This window comes from Muscardinus avellanarius (assembly GCF_963383645.1).
Source record: "Muscardinus avellanarius genome assembly, chromosome: 11".
NCBI classification, from domain to species: Eukaryota; Metazoa; Chordata; class Mammalia; order Rodentia; family Gliridae; genus Muscardinus; species Muscardinus avellanarius.
Window position 1 is genome coordinate 6,422,652 of NC_137797.1, and position 15,796 is coordinate 6,438,447.

A 15,796-nucleotide genomic window follows, 5' to 3' on the forward strand; every position below is an offset into this window, starting at 1 on the left:
GGCAAGTGGGTGATGCCAGGGTTATCAGGGCGCTGAGAGCCCTTTGCCTCGATTCAAATGGATAAATTGAACCAGGAAAATGAAACTAATAGGCCGCTCGGCTGTAGCTTTAAAAATCTTTATTACAAAGTCAGTGAGAAATGAGAAGCACGTGCCTGGAAGACACACGGAGAGCCCAAAAATGGAGTGCGTTTCTTCAACCCTGGCCCTTAAGTACAGGTTTTCTTGTTGGTACGTTCTTATCGGCGTTACCAAGGCAACGGACTAGTGACTTATTTCTCAGGCCGGCGGCGCCTCCTCGTCTCCGGGCAGTGCGCTCGCTAAGTGCGGGAGTCCAGATCCTACCTGGCTTTTACCTCTTTTGTATCAGGCTGTATTGGTTGCCCACCAACTATGGATGCTTTGAAGCAACACGGGGAGTTTACATTTCCCATACCAAGGCCGGGTCCCCAAGAATCGGAGGGGCCAGGGGCACAAATGCCCCCGGTGCAGCTGTGCGCAGCCTCTAAGAGCAAGGGATGGATGAGGTCCTCGCTATCGCCAGGCAGTCGCCGTGATCTTAGGCTTTTGATTGTCGGCACATATTTTTAAGGCTAAAGGCTTTACTGTGGGTAAACAGTAGGACAAATGGCGGCGGGGAGGCGGAGCTCTGAGGAGTAACAGGCAAGGCCGCCTCTCCCTGCCTGAGTGCCAGCACAGCACCCACTCCCTGCCTGCCTTCCACATTTTTATTGGAAACCACCACCAGAGCAATTATCCAGCGCCAGCACAGGTAACACCTGCAGAGGCCAGAGGCCTGGTTTGTGCTCGGATCTGCTCCGTGGTCTTGGCCCGGTCCTGCCTCTGGGAACCTCTGTCTCCGTGTCTGTCGGTGGTCACTCAGGGCTGCTATCAGAGTGTGCTGTGGGGTCGGGTCGAGCAGAGGCCCGCAGCCCAGAGCCTGGCACAGGAGGCCTCGCCAAGTGGGCCGCTGCCACAGGGCCCAGGCAGGCTCACCCATCTCTCCCGGCCCTGCAGACAGCTGTAAGGCCGACTGCCTGCAGAAGCGGGCAGAGCAGAGCCTGCAGGCTGCCATCAAGACCCTGCGGAGGTCCATCAGCCGCCAGCAGTTCTACGTCCAGGTCTCGGGCACCGAGTACGAGGTGGCCCAGCGGCCGGCCAAGGCCCCGGAGGTGCCAGGGACGTGCGGCACAGGCCAGGTGATCCAGGACGGCAAATGTGGTGAGTCCCTGTCCTCCCGCGAGTACGGCCAGGTGACCCACGGTGAACTCGTAGGGAGACACATGGGGGGACAGAAGGGCGGAGGCCGGGGAGGACCCCAGCACTCACCATCGCATTGAAGAGCATCCCCACTGGGGGGTGGGGGCGCACATATACAATCCTGGTACTTGGGAGGCTGGGATAGGAGGATCATGGGTTCAAAACCAGCCTCGGCGATTTAGTGCAACCTTTCGCACTTTGTGGGACTCTGTTTTTAAAGTAAAAAAATAAAATAGAGTTGGGTATGGTGGTACACACCCGTAATTCCAGTATTTGGGAAGCTGAGACAGGAGGATCATAGGTTCAAGGACAGTCTTAGGAAGTAGTGATGTTCCCATCAACCTAATGAAACCCTGTTTCAAAATTTAAAATAAGGCCAGGCGTGTTAGTGCATGCTTGTAATCCCAGCATTTGGAAGGCGGAGACCAGAGGATTAAGGTTCTCAGACAACCTCAGCTACTTATCAAGGCCCTTTGCAACTCAGTGAGACCCTGTTTCAAAAAATAAAAAGACTGAAAAATAGGGCTGGGGGTGTAGCTCAGAGGTGGAATGCCCCTGGGTTTCATCCCAGTACTGCAAAAAATAATAATAATTTAAAAACAAAATAAGCTGGGTGTGGTAGTGCATGCTTGTAATCCCAGTACTTGGGAGGCTGAGATAGGATCGCGAATTCATGGACAGCCTCAGCTAGTTAGTGAGGCCTTCTTCAACTTAATGAGACCCTGTATCAAAATAAAGAATAGAGCCGGGCATGGTGGCACACACTTGTAATCCCAGCATTTGGGAGGCTGAGACCTGAGGATTGCAGTTCGCAGACAGCCTCAGCTACTTAGTGAGGCCCTCCGCAACTTAGTGAGACCCTGTTTCAAATTAAAGAATAAAAACTGGGGGCAGGGGGTGTAGCTCAGAGGTCGAATGCCCCCTGGTTCTATCCCCAAAACCACACACACACACACACACACACACACACACACACACACAATATATATATATATATATATATATATATATATATATATATATATATATATATATATATATATTAGGACTAGGGTAAAGCCCAGAGGTAGAATCCCCTTGAGTTCAATCCCCAGTACTACAAAAAAAAAAAAAAAATAGAGCTGGTAATGTAACTCAGAGATCAAATACCCCTGGCTTCAATCCCCAGTACCACAAATAATAAAATAAATAAATAAAACCAGGTGTGGTGGCACATGTCTATAACCCCAGTACTTGGGAGGCCGGGACAGGAGGATCACGGGTTGGAGGACGGCCTCAGCTACTTAGCAAGACCCTCAACAAGACAGTGAGACCCTGTTTCAAAATAAAAAAACAAAAGGGTTCAGGGAGTGTGTACCCCAGAGGTAGAATGCCTCTGGATTCAACCCCCAGTGCCACAAAAAATAAATACGTAAATAAATAGCTCCCCAGCAACTCAGGAGGCTGAGGCAGGAGAAGAGTGAGTTTCAGTCATCCTGGGCAATTTGGTGAGACCCTGTCTCCAAATAAAACACGAAAAGAGCCGGGGTGTAGCCAGTGGCAGAGCGCCCTGGGTTCAATCCCAGTACACCAACACCGTCCTGGCGCAGGGCCTCTCCGCGGTCCTGAGAAGCGAGGCCAGGGGCGGGACAGGACAGCTCAGCCGCGGGGAGGGGCGTGAGCGGCCACGGGGACCGGAGCTGTGTGAGCCGAGGCCCAGGGCTGGCAGGGAGCTGGGGAGACTGAGGCAGGCTCAGGAAGAGCGGTGCCTGGTGGCCAGGCCCAGGGCCTCCCGGGAGCGTGGTCCTCCGGGAAGCAGGCAAAGCCAGGCTCCCTGGTCCACCCGGGGCCAAGCGACCACCACCTGGGGATGGCCCCGGGGAGGGAGTGAAGGCGGGGACCACGCCGGGGGCCTGTGGTGGCACACGAGGCCGAGACTGAGGCCCGTGGAGGCAGCTCCAGCGGGCAGGCACACCCACGGGCGAGAGGAGCCCGGGGCAGGCAAGGCAGGTGCGTCTTGGGCGCAGGCTTTGGGAGCCCCGGCTGCCCTAGACGAGGGGAGCCTCGCCCGCTCCCTGCACCGAGGGACGGTGAATGTGGAGGGGAGGCCAGCGTGGGCCTGGAGTCAGGTGGCAATTGGCAAGGTGGAAAGAATTAGACAACTGGGGTGTGTGTGTGTGTGTGTGTGTGTGTGTGTGTGTGTGTGTTACTGGAGACTGAACTCAGCCGAGCTACACCCCTAGCCCTTTTTATCTTTTGTTTGAAAACAGGGTCTGGCCAGGATTCTAAGTCTTGCCAGGTTGATGAGGCTGTCCCTGAACCTGCAATCTTCCAGTCTCAGTTCTGGGACTATAAGCGTGTCCCACCCCGCCCAACTAGACAACTCTTGGGTATGCTTTGGAGAGGAGGCTGGGAAGAGAGACACCCAGAGGTGGTCCTCTACGGATCTGGGAGAGCAGGGAGCGGTCGGGGTGGTCCTCTACGGATCTGGGAGAGCAGGGAGCGGTTGGGGTGGTCCTCTACGGATCTGGGAGAGCAGGGAGCGGTTGGGGTGGTCCTCTACGGATCTGGGAGAGCAGGGAGTGGATCTGGGAGAGCAGGGAGCGGTTGGGGTGGTCCTCTACGGATCTGGGAGAGCAGGGAGCGGTCGGGGTGGTCCTCTACGGATCTGGGAGAGCAGGGAGCGGTTGGGGTGGTCCTCTACGGATCTGGGAGAGCAGGGAGCGGTTGGGGTGGTCCTCTACGGATCTGGGAGAGCAGGGAGTGGATCTGGGAGAGCAGGGAGCGGTTGGGGTGGTCCTCTACGGATCTGGGAGAGCAGGGAGCGGTCGGGGTGGTCCTCTACGGATCTGGGAGAGCAGGGAGCGGTCGGGGTGGTCCTCTACGGATCTGGGAGAGCAGGGAGCGGATCTGGGAGAGCAGGGAGCGGTTGGGGTGGTCCTCTACGGATCTGGGAGAGCAGGGAGCGGTCGGGGTGGTCCTCTACGGATCTGGGAGAGCAGGGAGCGGTCAGGGTGGTCCTCTACGGATCTGGGAGAGCAGGGAGCGGATCTGGGAGAGCAGGGAGCAGTTGGGGTGGTCCTCTACGGATCTGGGAGAGCAGGGAGCGGTTGGGGTGGTCCTCTACGGATCTGGGAGAGCAGGGAGCGGTTGGGGTGGTCCTCTACGGATCTGGGAGAGCAGGGAGCGGTTGGGGTGGTCCTCTACGGATCTGGGAGAGCAGGGAGCGGTTGGGGTGGTCCTCTACGGATCTGGGAGAGCAGGGAGCGGTTGGGGTGGTCCTCTACGGATCTGGGAGATCATGCAGGCGCAGTGCGCCAGCCTCCTGGTGAGTCTGGGCCACCCATGGGAGTCGCAGTTGGAGTCACAAACCCAGAACCCAGAGAACAGGCTGGGCCGGGCGCGCCTGGGACGCGGAGGGGAGACTGCAGTGGAAGTGTGGGGCTGGGCGGAGCGAGGCTTGGGAGTGCGGCTCAGGGGGGTGGGGAGCTGCCGCCACTTGGGCTCAGCGAGGGCCCGCTGCCGCTCTCTCTCTACGCAACTTGAAAATGATTTCACAAACGCTGTCAAGCCAACAGAACACCCACGTTTTCTCCATACACATCCCCAGTTGTGAACACTTTACAGCATTTGCTCCGTTGGGCGCGTGCACGCGCACGCGCGCGCGTGTGTGCGTGTGTGTGTGTGTGTGCGCGCGCACACTTCAGAGAGAGAGAATGGGTATCTTCACCGTCCAGCCCACACACCCCATAACATTTCAACAGTTCTGAGAATGTCCCTCTCTCGCGCTGCTCCCAGCTGCTATCCAGGAACCGCACTTCCTTGTTCCGTCTTCAGAGCCCTTTGTGGGTGCTGCCCTCTCCCAGCCTCCCCAGCTGAGGCAGGCTGGCCCTCACGCCTGTGCAGGCTCCCTCTGCCGCCTCTGCCCGGCTTAAGGGCTGCGTGCTTGGCAGAAAACTACAGCCAGCAGCAGGCAGTGCTCCCCAGACACCTGCTCCTCTGCCCCGGCAGCAGGCAGTGCTCCCCAGACACCTGCTCCTTTGCCCCAGCACAGGTATTGCTCCCCAAACACCTGCTCCTCTGCGCTGACAGCAGTAGTGCTCCCCAGACACCTGTTCTGCCCCAGCACAGGCAGTATTCCCCAGACACCTGCTCTCTGCCCCAGCACAGGCAGTACTCCCCAGCCAGACACCTGCTCCTCTGCCCCGACAGCAGGCAGTGCTCCCCAGATACCTGCTCCTCTGCCCTGACAGCAGGCAGTGCTTCCCAGACACCTGCTCCTCTGCCCCAGCACAGGTATTGCTCCCCAGACACCTGCTCCTCTGCGCTGACAGCAGCAGTGCTCCCCAGACATCTGCTCCTCTGCCCCGACAGCAGCAGTGCTCCCCAGACACGTGCTCTGCCCCAGCACAGGCAGTACTCCCCAGACACCTGCTCTCTGCCCCAGCACAGGCAGTGCTCCCCAGACACCTGCTCCTCTGCCCCAGCACAGGCAGTGCTCCTCAGCCAGACACCCGCTCCTCTGCCCCAGCACAGGCAGTGCTCCCCAGACACCTACTCCTCTGCCCCAGCACAGACAATGCTCCCCAGCCAGACACCCGCTCCTCTGCCCCAGCACAGGCAGTGCTCCCCAGCCAGACACCTACTCCTCTGCCCCAGCACAGGCAGTGCTCCCCAGACACCTGCTCCTCTGCCCCAGCACAGGTAGTGCTCCCCAGCCAGACACCTACTCCTCTGCCCCAGCACAGGCAGTGCTCCCCAGACACCTGCTCCTCTGCCCCAGCACAGGTAGTGCTCCCCAGCCAGACACCTGCTCCTCTGCCCCAGCACAGGCAGTGCTCCCCAGCCAGACACCTGCTCCTCTGCCCCAGCACAGGCAGTGCTCCCCAGCCAGACACCTGCTCCTCTGCCCCAGCACAGGCAGTGCTCCCCGGACACCTGCTCCTCTGCCCCGGCAGCAGCAATGCTCCCTGGACATGTTTCCTCCACCTTCACTTGCCCTTTCCCTGTTGATTGATGAGTATTTTCTGGGAAGACATTTTGAACTTATACTAATATCCTGGTCCTCGGGGACTCCCACCACAGCTTTCTGGATGCTCCCCCCATACTTTGCCAGCGTTATTTATCATCTTATCTACAGTGGCCAGTCAGCATCTCCTGTAAGAAAGGGCTCCCAGCCGGGCATAGTGGTGCACACCTGTGATCCCAGTATTTGCATGGCTGAGACAGGAAGATTACAGGTTCGAGGCCAACCTCAGAAACTTAGCAAGACCCTTAGCAACTGAGACAGTTTAGAAATAAGAAATATAATAATAAGGCTGGGATGTAGATTGGAGGCAGTATGCCTCTAGGGTCCATCCCCAACACCACAGAGGAGGAGGAAGAGGAGGAAGAGGAGATCCCTCCCTCCGCCTAGCCCTGGTGTGCCCAGGTGTCCATGTGTCCAGCAGCAGGGCCCAGAGCGCCCTCTCTTCCCGACCAGGTTGTGATCTGTTCCCACCACCATTTAGCTGAGTGCTCTGACTATCCTAGTCTAGCCATGGCACCCCATAAGCTGGCGCCATCGCTCTGGAAGTGAACCTGTATTTTCCGGTACAAGATGCTTCAGACCCAACTTGTACCTCCTTGCCTGAGTCCTGGAGTCAGCCTATCTCCATGGCCTCTGAGAGAAGGAAATACAGAAACCAGAGTCGAGAGCTACGTTATCCCTGGAGCAGCATTGCTTGCAGGCCCCTCCTTAGGTAGGACCAAAGCTACAGGTATACTTACGTGTACAGACTTGTGCATCTCTTCCATTTCTACAATGTGCACACATGCATGCACGTGTGTGTGTGTGTATGTGTGTGTGTGTGTGTGTGATCAAACCAATCTAGCCGAGTGTGGTGGCGCACACTTGTAATCCCGGTACTTGGGAGGCTGAGACAGGAGGATCACAGGTTTGTGGCCAGCCTCAGCTACTTTTAGTGAATCCCTCTGCAACTCAGTGAGACCTGTTCAAAGTAAAGGATAAAAAATAGGCATTCTACCTCTGAGGAGAAGCTCAAAGGTAGAATGCCCCTGGATTCAATCTCTAGTACTACCAAAAAAGAAAGTCCATCCAGTCGCACATCCCAGGGTCTTTCTCAGCTTCCCTTTGCACATCTGTAAGCATCTTGCCCAGCCGCGGAACATGTGAGCTCCGTCTGCGTTATTCCTCCTCAGCCTCTGTCCACCGCCAGGCCCCCCAGCGCATGCCTGTGTGCAGCACCTCCCTGCAGGAAGGGAAGAGGAAGGGAGCGGGGTTGAGGTTGCAGTAGCTGTGGGATGTCCCGGTGGAGACATCCAAGAGAAAGCGGGGCTGGAGGCTGGATGAGAACAGGTGTGGGAGGGGCGCGACTGCAGGTGGAGTGGAGCTCTGCACAGTACGCAGGAGGCGCTGCCGGGGAGACGGGACCACGGGAAGGCCTCCGGGGTCTGCATCGATGGCTGCCGTCTAGGTCCTGTCCCTGGCTCTTCTGGGAGGGGGCTGGGCCCTGCTGTGTCCCCGGAGCCTCAAGGAGCGAAGGGAGGGATGCCCCCGGCCCCTGCCCGTCACCCCAGAACTGTCCCCACCCTGCTCTGCAGTGGCCTGCGGGCCGGGCACCTACTTCAGCGGTGAGCAGAGCCAGTGCGTGCCGTGCGTGTCAGGGACCTACCAGGACATGGAAGGCCAGCTCGGGTGCACGCCGTGTCCCAGCAGTGACGGGCTTGGTCTGGCTGGTGCCCGCAACGTATCTGAATGTGGAGGTGAGTGTGGGCCCTCCTGGTGGGGGGCGGGGCGGGGCCACGGGGCAGGGGTCCTCCTGCCTCTCCTGAGGCTCCCACAGCAAAGGTGGGTGCGCATGTGGCCAAGAGCCCGGCTTTGGCCTCCTCTCCTGGCCATTCAAGAGTCGCCCGCTCCTGAGCTGGCGTAGAATCGCCTTAGACACGCGGTCCCCAAGCACTTCCCAAGCACCTGTCCACATCATACAGCACGCAAAGGACTCTACAGCGTGCAAACAGTTTATTATTTACAGACCAAAGTGTGTTTATAATGGAGGACCATAAATGCTTTAAGATTAATCAAACATCTTACATCCAGTAACACTCCATCACCATGGTAACGCTTTATCGGATGAACGGTGATAAGCTTACCTGAGCAGAAACTTCGCTCTGTGCAAACATCTCTACAGTGCACCCTGTTGGTGGCTGAGAGCCTTTTTTTTTTTTATCATCAAGCACAATTTGGCTTGCAGACACTTTTGCCATTTACCCCAGCCGTGCAGTGGGTCCTCGCGTCCCATCAGCTTGTCCTCCTGGAGAGTGGCGGCTGCGGATGGCCGGAGGTGGGAGGCCGTCGGTTGGTTAGTGCTCAGAAGCCCAGGGCCTGGGCCAAGAGGACACCGAGCCACTCCTCACTCAGAGCCAAGACAGCTGCCCCTGTTTCTCGAATCCCAGGACATGCTTCACGTTGAACTGAAACGGGCATTTCCTGTGGGCCCCTCCATCAGTCCACGGGGTGCCCCGGATCTTTAAAGACCCTCCCAGGTCCTCTCCCCTCTGCTCAGGCCCGCCCTCAGCCCAGCAGGCCAGCTCCAGCCTGCCCCGGGCCTGCTCTTTAGCCCGGGCCCTCCCAGCTGATGGGCGAGGTAAAGTCAGGGCACAGTGGGCAGCAGCCACGTGGGGACCAAGGGGCTGGTGTCCACCACCCAGGCAGCCACGTGCCCCCTCCCCAACCCACCCCATGCCTTCCCAGGGGCAGGCAAGGGCCCCCATCCTGAGGAGCCTAAGGTGCCCTCCCCCCTGAGCCTTGACCTCTGACCCCCAGGCCAGTGCTCACCAGGTTTCTTCTCGGCTGACGGCTTCCAGCCCTGCCAGGCCTGCCCCGTGGGCACGTACCAGCCCGAGCCCGGGCGCACCGGCTGCTTCCCCTGCGGAGGGGGGCTGCTCACCAAGCACGAGGGCGCTGCCTCTTTCCAGGACTGCGAGGCCAAAGGTGAGGAAGTCCCCAAGGCCACGCTGCTTGGGGACACTTGCCCCAAGCACCTCTCGTTTCTCCCACATGGCCAGCCTCAAGGGCACCAGGCAGTGGACACAGGTGGGCAAGCTGGGCGACCACACACTACGACAGGGATGTCACGGGGAGGCACCTGCCCTGCGGGCACTGGAGGCCTCTGGGGACAGGGATATCTGGAAGGGGGCAGGGCGAGAGGGACCAGCCCAACCTCCTGGCTGAGAAGCATGCCAGAACAGGAGGAGCCGGGCGTGGTGGGCACACTTGTCATCCCAGCATTCGGGAGGCTGAGACGGAGGATCGTGGTTCAAGGCCAGCCTCAGCTACTTAGTGAGACCCTTTGCAACTCAGTGAGACCCTGTTTCAAAATAATGAATAAAAAATAGGGCTGGGGGTGGCTCGGAGGTAGAATGCCCCTGAGTTCCATCCCCAGTACCACAAAAAAAAAAAAAAAAGAAAAACAGGGTGGGGCCTGGTCAGGAAGCCCCCTCCCTGCCTGCCTTACCCACCAGCACCCCACCCACCCCCTCCGCAGTGCACTGCTCCCCCGGCCACCACTACAACACCACCACCCACCGCTGCATCCGCTGCCCCGTGGGCACCTACCAGCCCGAGTTCGGCCAGAGCTACTGTCTCGCCTGCCCAGGCAACACCAGCACCGACTTCGACGGCTCCACCAACGTCACCCACTGCAAAAGTAGGTGCCGGGCAGGCCACGGGACAGGGCAAGACCTGGTCGTACACTCAGAGGGGACTGCTGACCACTGGCCGGCCACCTCCGCTCAGGAGACCGCCTCTGGGAACCCCATGTGCACGCTGATGTCCAGGGCAGGAGAGGGCAGCCGGCTCGGCCGCTGTGCAGGGCCCACGGGTTCCCTCTGCTCAGCAGCCACAGCCCTCAGCCAGGCCCTGCTCTAGTTTCTCTGGGTCCTGGGGAGCACTCCAGCCCCAGACCATGGAGGGACAGCAAGGCCGGAGGGGCAGGTGTCCCAGACGGGTGCCGCCGAGGCCGCCGTGTAGACAGCAGCCAGAGGCTGAAGCTATCAGGAGCAGGTAGCCAGCAGGTGTAGCGGTGTGGCCCGGCCAGAGGAAGCACCAACGGGCTCTGTGTGTCCGAGAGGCTCAGGGGAGCCGAGGGCGCCTGAGACAGCCAGGGGAGAGGCGTCGCGCCAGCCCCTTGCCCAGCAAGCCTTTGGGCAGACAAAAAGGCGTTCTATTCTATTCAGAATTTTAAGTTCACTTTTCAGAACTTGTGACTTTCACCCTCTCCTAATCAGCTCTCAGTCCCCCCGTGTCTTTCTGGGGCTGCTAGCAATATTTGGAATCCCTTACAAGCCCACGAGAGGAGATTTACCCCAGAGGTGACAGGTGTCCCCTCTGCCCAGGCTGCCCCTGCCAGGCACATGATACCTGGGGCAGAAGAGCAAGCGGAGACGGGGCCCAGTAGGGGCAAGGTTTAAACCTCCTCATAGCAACGGTGGGGAAGCCAGATGAGAGGGAAACTTCTGGAACGCCGAGGGGGGAATGAACCATTCCCCAGAAATTCTGAAGTGAGGAGCTGGGCATGGAGGTGCACGCTTATAATCCTAGTGCTCGAGAGGCTGAGACAGGAGGATTGTAGGCTCGAGGCCAGCCTCAGTGAGTGAGCACGCACATCTGTAATCCCAGTACTTGGGAGGCAGAGACAAGAGGGTTGCTTGCAGTTTGAAGCCAGCCTCAGCAACTCAGTGAGGCTTGCCTCAACTTAGCGAAACCATTTTTCCAAATAAAAACTAAAGTAGGGCCGGAGGTGTAGCTTGGAGGTAAAATGCCCCTGGGTTCAATTCTCAACACCACACACAAAAATAAAATTAAAACAAAAAATAAAAAGAGCTAAGCAGCCGGGCGTGGTGGCGCACGCTTATAATCCCTGCACTTGGGAGGCGGAGACAGGAGGATCGCGCTCAGGTTCAAAGCCAGCCGCGCTGGCTTAAGAGACCCTGTTTCCAAATAAAAATATAAAAATAGGTCTGGGAGTGTAGCCCGGAGGTAGAAGGGCTTCCAGGAACCCCAGTACCACAAAAGAAAGAAGGAAAGAAAGAAAAGAAAGAAAGAAAGAAAGAAAAGAAAGAAAGAAAGAAAGAAAGAAAGAAAGAAAGAAAGGAAGGAAGGAAGGAGCTAAGCATGGTGACACACACCTGTAATCCCAGTAAGTGTGGGAGGCTGAGACAGGATAGTCGCAGGTTCAAGAACAACTTCAACGACTTCGCAAGGCTCTCAGCAACTTAGGGAGGCCCTGTTTCCAAATAAAAAATAAAATAGAGCTGGGGGTATATAAAATAGGGCTCAGACATAGAAAGCCCCTAGATGTTCAGTCCCCAGGACTAGAAAGGGACAGATTTCTTTTTCCGGGCTGTGTGGCGTGCCTGTTCTTCCTGGCTCTGGTGGGAAGGCTCCATGTGGGCTCCCAGAGGCCTGAGCGGGGCCAGGACACCCGGCCAGCCACTCCTGACCAGGCCCTCGGGCCTGCCGTGCCCCCAGACCAGCACTGCGGCGGGGAGCTTGGAGAATACACAGGCTACATCGAGTCCCCCAACTACCCCGGAGACTACCCGGCCAACGCAGAGTGCGTGTGGCACATCGCGCCGCCCCCCAAGCGCAGGATCCTGATTGTGGTCCCCGAGATCTTTCTGCCCATCGAGGACGAGTGTGGTGACGTCCTGGTCATGAGGAAGAGCGGTAGGTACTGGGCTCGGGCCGGGGCAGGTACCGCCGCAGCCTTCGCCACGCACCCACGCCCTAACCCTCTTGATAAACTCCGCCGGGCAGGGAGGCAGCCCTGGGGTCAGAGAGTAGGTCTCTCTGAGGTGCTGAGGCAGGATTGACGCCCGCTGGGTCCAGCTGGAGGAGCGGGTGGCACAGCGCTTTGAGGGACCGGCCGGGAGGCTCAGGGCTGCCTTAAGCCCGGGGATCAGGACCTGGCCAGGTCTCTCAGTTCACGTCCCACCAGCTGCTATGTACACTCTTTCCTGGTGAGACCCCAGGAGGAAGCATACTCCTAACCCATAGGCCCACTCCCCCATCTGAGGCTTGCCGGAGCCAAGGGCCACCCAGGCTCACAAGATGCCCAGGTCACACAGCTCGTCCCTCCCTTACCCCGCCCCCAGCCTCCTGGCTCCTCAGCCCCCAGCAGGGTGGGGAGCGGTGAGCAGAGGGCCTGCCCTAGCAGGGGTGTGTGTGGGCAAGCATGTGTCCAAGCGGCCAGACCCCCAGCCGAGAGCCCACAGGATGTGGTTAATGCTCGCAGGGCTCCTGGCCAGAGACCTCACTGCCGCTGGTAGGCGGTGAGTGCCCCTAGAACAGTCAGACTGTTAGGGGAGATGGCTGGAAGTCTACATAGCTGTGGAAATACTCCACTCATCCTGGCCTAAAATATCTCAGGACAGAGACAGGCCAGAGGAGGCAGGCAGGGAGGCTGCACCTGCCCGGTGTCAGAGCCCCAGTGGGCCAGTGGGGGCTGTGGCCAAAGGGGCCAGGGCCTGCCCCTTTACCCCCAGGCTTGGCTGTTGCCCTCCCCAGCCCCGCTGGGCCTGCATCCTCCTGTCCACTGTTTACACACAGGCCAGAGCCCAGGGGCAGCCTGCCCTGCTTCAGGACACCTCGGGAAGGGTCCCTAGGGAGCAGGGAGCAGGCGGCTTCCCAGGAGCAGCAGGTTGCACCCTCGCTTGCCCACAAAGAGAGGGGCCAGACGCCCTCCTTGAGCGTGTCCTGCTGCCCCAGCACTGCTGCATGCCGGATGAGCCCGGTCATGGAGAGGGCTGGAGGGAGACAGACATGATGGGTGGGGCGGGGCCTATAAGAAGGAGTCACAGCAAGCCACAGTGGTGCACGCCTGTAACCCCAGTACATGGGAGGCTGAGACAGGAGGGTCACAGGTTGTTGGAGGTCAGCCTCCACAACTTAGACTCTCAGCAACCTAGCAAGGTCCTGTTTCAAAACAAAAATTAAAAAGGGAGCCGGGCGTGGTGGCGCACGCTTGTAATCCCCGCGCTTGGGAGGCGGAGACAGGAGGATCGCGCAGGTTCGGAGCCAGCCGCGCTGGCGTAAGAGACCCTGTTTCAAAAATATAAAATAGGTCTGGGAGTGTAGCCCGGAGGAAGAAGGGTTTCCAGGAACCCCAGTACCACCAAAAAAAAAAAAAAAATTAAAAAGGGGCTAGAGGTGTAGCTCAGAGGTAGAATGTCCCTGAGTTTAATTCTCAGTACCTAATAAAAAAATTTTTAAGAGGCTAGGAATATAGCCCAGAGGTAGAACACCCTTAGGCTCAGTCCCTGGTACCAAAAAAGGTGGCATGGGGCTCACCCCAGAGCAGGAGCATGCCGGGTGGTGAAGGAGCAGTCAGGAAGCTTCCTGGAGGAAGAGGCACAGAAATGGCGTCAGGCAGAGCGGAATTGGGGCTGAGGGTCGGGAAGCAGAGGGAGCACGCGGCGTTCGGGGAGCGGGCAGTGCGCTGCTGGCCACGCAGAGCGGGGGAAGCCCAGGGCAGGCGGAAGGGTCCGCGAGGCGCCGTGGCCGGGGCCCAGCAGTGCCGGGCTCCCCGCAGCCTCGCCCACGTCCATCACCACCTACGAGACCTGCCAGACCTACGAGCGGCCCATCGCCTTCACCTCCCGCTCCCGCAAGCTCTGGATCCAGTTCAAGTCCAACGAAGGCAACAGCGCCAAAGGTTTCCAAGTGCCCTACGTCACCTACGATGGTAAGGCGCCACCCCGGGCCCTCCCCACGCTCTAGCCCGCCCCCCACCCCCAGACCAGCCTCCCAGGGCGCCTGGGGGTGCAGGCGAGGGGCCTGGTCTGCAGGTCAGCGAGCTGTGATCAGATGGGGTAGCTTGGCCACCAGACAACGCAGGCCAAGGGAGCCCCAGGTGCAAAGGCCCGGAGGCGAGCTGCGCCCCGCATCACGAGAAGCCAGGCTGGGCTGGGAGGGCAGAGGCGGAGGTGGGAGGGCCTCAAGACCCCTTCCCTTTCCTGCCGCCGGCCCAGAGGACTACCAGCAGCTGATAGAGGACATCGTGCGGGATGGCCGGCTGTATGCCTCGGAGAATCACCAGGAGATTTTAAAAGTGAGTGCGCTGGGGGGGGGGCTCCACTGGCCGCCCCTGCCCTGCCGGAGCCCGGCCCCTCAGGAAGCGAGGGGGGAGGATGGTGGCCCGAGCAGGAGGAAGCCCTGGGGACTGCCCTGCTGCAGGAACAGGGTTCGACATCCCTGTCCCCCCAGACCGGGAGGCCTGAAGCGAGCAGGCTGCTGGGTGTGGGAGCAGGGCTGGTGGCCCGGCCTCGGGCGGGGTCATCACCTGAGAGCCTCGGCTTCTCCCCATCACAAAGTGATGGTGGGGGTGCTGGGGATTGAACCCAAGGGCATTTGAACTCCAAGTTACACCCCAGCCCTATTTTATTTTATTCTTTAATTGGAAACATGGTCTCACTAAGGAGCTGAGGCTGGCCACAAGCCTGCGATCCTCCTGCCTCAGCCTCCCAAGTACTAGGATGACAAGCGTGCCCCACCACGCCTGGCTCAGTTTTATTTTTTTGTTTTGAATCGCACTCACTAATTTGCTCAAAGTCTCACTACTTGCCGAGGCTGTCCTCAAATCTGCAATCTTCCTGTCTCAGCCTCCCAAGTACTGGGATCAGAGCCATGTACCTCCATGCCCGGCTAATAGTGTGGTGTCTTAAATTCAGAGGAATCAGCCAGGAGTGGTGGGCACGCTTGTAATCCCCGCACTTGCTGGCTTAAGAGACCCTGTTTCCAAAAATAAGAAAATTGGTCTGGGAGTGTAACCCGGAGGTAGAAGGGCTTCCAGGAACCCCAGTACCACCAAAAAAAAAAAAAAATTCAGAGGGATCGCCTACTGCTCCTGTCACCCAGAGTCACCCCTACCTTCAGGACTGGCCTCGGCCTCACCCCGCCTCCCCGCCTGGCCATGTCTTCCAGGACAAGAAGCTGATCAAGGCCCTCTTCGACGTGCTGGCACACCCCCAGAACTACTTCAAGTACACGGCCCAGGAGTCCAAGGAGATGTTCCCCAGGTCCTTTATCAAACTGCTGCGCTCCAAAGTGTCCCGGTTCCTGCGGCCCTACAAATAACGCTCGCGGCTGTCCTGCTGGGGAAGGCGGTGACCCCAGGGAGGGAGCACGCCTTCCTTCCACGGTGGGAGCCCGGGGGACCCCACGATGTGCGCCCTCAGGACCGCCGGCCAGTGTGGAGGGCTGGGCCAGATCCGTGGCCCCAGAGGGAGCATTACTTATGAAGCTTCCACCCCTCCTTCGTCCCTTCATCCCCAGGACGCCAACGGTGCTCCTCCTCAGCCAGCTCTGGCGGAGGCCGCCTGGCCAAGGCGCGCAGTGCCTACCTCGTGGGCAGCAGATGTCTTGGTATTGGTAGAGGAGCGTGGCTGGCGCTGCCCCCAAGGCTTGGGCCACGGTCAGGGCGGGAGGAGCATGTGGACAAGCCCAAGTCAACGCCCGAGAGGCTGTCTGACACCTGCTGCCTCCTCCAGCCACCGG

At 59.0% G+C, this 15,796-nt stretch overlaps 1 protein-coding gene across 3 annotated transcripts in view; it reads left to right on the forward strand.

Annotated features, from left to right (window-relative positions):
* The window catches only part of SCUBE1 (signal peptide, CUB domain and EGF like domain containing 1), a gene marked incomplete at both ends in the record, with an annotated part of 120,223 nt that extends 104,847 nt beyond the window's left edge, over positions 1-15,376 (forward strand). For all 3 annotated transcript variants that reach the window (XM_080705478.1, XM_080705479.1, XM_080705480.1), the window contains 8 exons: positions 1,018-1,221; positions 7,843-8,004; positions 9,065-9,232; positions 9,786-9,947; positions 11,771-11,968; positions 13,833-13,985; positions 14,272-14,351; positions 15,224-15,376. In XM_080705478.1, the coding sequence (XP_080561604.1) occupies positions 1,018-1,221; positions 7,843-8,004; positions 9,065-9,232; positions 9,786-9,947; positions 11,771-11,968; positions 13,833-13,985; positions 14,272-14,351; positions 15,224-15,376 (1,280 nt within the window). The remainder of the gene's footprint in view (positions 1-1,017; positions 1,222-7,842; positions 8,005-9,064; positions 9,233-9,785; positions 9,948-11,770; positions 11,969-13,832; positions 13,986-14,271; positions 14,352-15,223) is intronic.
* Between the last annotated feature and the right edge of the window lie 420 nt (positions 15,377-15,796).